This window comes from Ornithodoros turicata, unplaced genomic scaffold (assembly GCF_037126465.1).
Source record: "Ornithodoros turicata isolate Travis unplaced genomic scaffold, ASM3712646v1 Chromosome12, whole genome shotgun sequence".
NCBI classification, from domain to species: domain Eukaryota; kingdom Metazoa; phylum Arthropoda; class Arachnida; order Ixodida; family Argasidae; genus Ornithodoros; species Ornithodoros turicata.
The window spans coordinates 1,596,130-1,598,761 of record NW_026999301.1 but is presented as its reverse complement, the minus strand read 5'-3'; the positions used below and the strand labels follow the sequence as shown (position 1 = coordinate 1,598,761).

The 2,632-nt window shown below is 58.3% G+C and overlaps 1 protein-coding gene across 1 annotated transcript; it reads left to right on the top strand.

Moving 5' to 3' along the window:
• Positions 1-1,200: 1,200 nt before the first annotated feature.
• Positions 1,201-1,887, top strand: LOC135371714 (uncharacterized). Its single transcript, XM_064605687.1, has one exon. The coding sequence runs from the start codon at positions 1,201-1,203 to the stop codon at positions 1,885-1,887; it is 687 nt and encodes a 228-aa protein (XP_064461757.1).
• The last annotated feature ends 745 nt before the right edge of the window (positions 1,888-2,632 follow it).

Sequence of the window (2,632 nt, the reverse complement as noted above, 5' to 3'; positions counted from 1 at the left end):
CCATCTCCTCGAAGAGCACAGCCAGTCGTTCTCCCCGTGAGTCCGAGCATGCGCTCCCCCAGCTGACGTTGTGGGCGTTAAAGTCCCCGCATCACACAAACGGTGGTGTCAGGCCGTCCAGAATGTTCTTGAGGTTATTCACGTCATATCGGGTCGCTTGGGGCAACTACAGGGAAATCACAGTGAAGTCAAGCACAGTGAAGTCAAGTCATATGCGTCAAGCTTGTTTCTACAAGAGACCTCTTCACAGCCGGTATGTCTGATCGGACGAAAATGGCCGCTCGGCTTCTAGCGTTGTTGGGCTGCGACACGAAGGTGATGTAGTTGGATAGGCGAAAGTCGTCCCGAATCCCACATTCTGAAATACACATTACTGGGAACTTATACCTCCACGGGAACTGGCGGAACTCTGAGAGCTTTGTCTGAAGGCTTCTTGCGTTCCATTGGAAAATCGTGGTCGTTTGATATTGTAGAGCCATGCAGCACGAGAACGAGCGGTAGCTGGATCCGGCCGGGCATACCGGCCGCGTACCGGGTACTCAGGAGTGGGGGCAATTAGTTTCTCTAACTGCAAGATCGATTGGACTTCCGGGAGCGCTTTGCACTTGGGGCATGCAGTGATGATGGCCCTCAGAGCTGCAAAGAGCAGCTTAACCATCACCATCTGCATATCGACAGAGTCGTGGGCCGTTGTTTGGGCCGGAGGCTCTCGGCGGACTTTCGGAGTATAAGTTGCCTGACTGCTGGCGGCTTCAGACGCCGCTATTGGAGTGCTCGTGGTGATGGGGATCGGTGCTGTGTGAGGGGCGTCCTGAGAGGCCAAAGCAGGCAGAGGGGCAAAGTCACCCATGTTCCATATAGGTGGCCTTCCAGCTACCTGGTCAGCGGACCTAGAGCCTGCCCGGTGTCGCCGCTTTAGCCGTCTAAGGTGCCTGCGGCGTTCTTCGTTGTGGATCTTGGCCTTGGCCTCACAGTAGCTGCTGTTGGAGCGCGAGCGTTCCCTGGCAATAAGCTGTAGCAGCCCGCATCGCCATCGTTAAGCCGCGGCACACGTCTGCACCACTGGGACGTTTCCTGCCCCCGGACTCCCGCTTCGAACATGTCCACATTGATATAGTCGGACCCCTCCCCATCTCTGCTGGACATCGATACCTCCTAACTGCCGTCGATCGTTTTACCAGATGGTCAGAAGCGGCCCCCATGTCCGACGCCACCGCCGCCACTGTCGCCTCGACCTTCCTTTCGACCTGGGTTGCCCGTTTCGGAGCCCCAGCTGTCGTCACCACGGACCGTGGCGCCCAGTTCGAAGCGAGGCTTTTTGCCGCTTTCCTCCAACTCCTGGGCACGCGACGGAATCGCACCACATCCTACCATCCGGCCTCTAACGGTATGGTAGAACGCCTGCATCGCCAGTTAAAGGGTGCCATCATGGCCCACGAGGACACCGCCCACTGGTCATCTGTCTTGCCCGTCGTCCTCCTCGGCATCCGCGCATCCGTCAACTCCGACCTCGGCTGCAGCGCGGCCGAACTGGTGTACGGCACTACCCTCAGGCTCCCGGCTGACTTCTTTGACGTAACAGAGGTCTCCACTCCCCCCGGAACTTACGTCGACACGCTTCGTCGCGCTTTCGCAAACGTCCGTCCTGCCTCACCTCGTGTTCCCTCGCCCAGATCCTCCTTTGTCCCCCAGCAGCTGTCTTCTGCCTCGCATGTCTTCATGCGCCGTGACAGGATCCGCCGCCCGCTTGAGCAACCTTACACCGGCCCTCACCCCGTTCTCCGGCGTTCGGACAAGTTTTTTACCATCTCGGTTGATGGCAAAACAGAAACCGTGAGCCTGGACAGATTCAAGCCAGCCTTTGTGGAGCCACCCGAGCCCCAGTAGCCCTCCCGCCTCCCTTCCCCACTCAGCCTTCTCTGAGCGCCACCAGACATGTCACTTGGGCTGACCGCTCCTCTCGGAGTCTGGGGGGAGGCAGTGTAGCAGCCCGCATCGCCATCGTTAAGCCGCGGCCTGCACGCTGCACGTTTTTCCACTTTCGTTTTTGGTGGCAACCGCCACTGGAATAAACCCTCAGTTCTTTCCCGCAAATTGTGGTGTGAACACCTTGTTTACTTCGCTCCACAATTTCTGTAAACAAGGTGTTCACACCACAAAGCCTCTGCTGCTTGCGTTTAGGGCAATCGATCGACGTTGCTTGGTGGTTGCCTTGGCAGTTGACGCACTTGGGGACGCTCTGGGGGCAGTCGGGGGAGTCATGGGAGGTTCCACAGTTGGCGCAGATCCTTTTTCGAGTGCAACACGCTGCCACGTGTCCATGCCTCTGGCAGTTGTAACATTGCGGCGTCGGCGGTAGGTAGGGTTTTACACGCATGGTCAGTAGATGGAGGCTGACCTCACGCGGCTTCGCGGCCCCGGCGAAGGTCAGCCGCACAGCACCACAGTCCTTCTTTATCCGCCTCGCAGCGATGACCGCTGGGCTGGACCTGATGACCTGCCGTATTTGGTCGTCCGATAGTGAGGCGTCCACACCAGTGGTGACGCCGTAGCAAGAGCCAGGGGGACGGGGTTCATATGCTCGAACAGGGATTGAGCACATGCGGTCGAGTCCTAAAAGGGAGACCTTTGC

Bases quoted from the DNA above. Each gene is read 5' to 3' on its own strand.
- LOC135371714 (XM_064605687.1), top strand. From the start codon at position 1,201: ATGTCCGACGCCACCGCCGCCACTGTCGCCTCGACCTTCCTTTCGACC.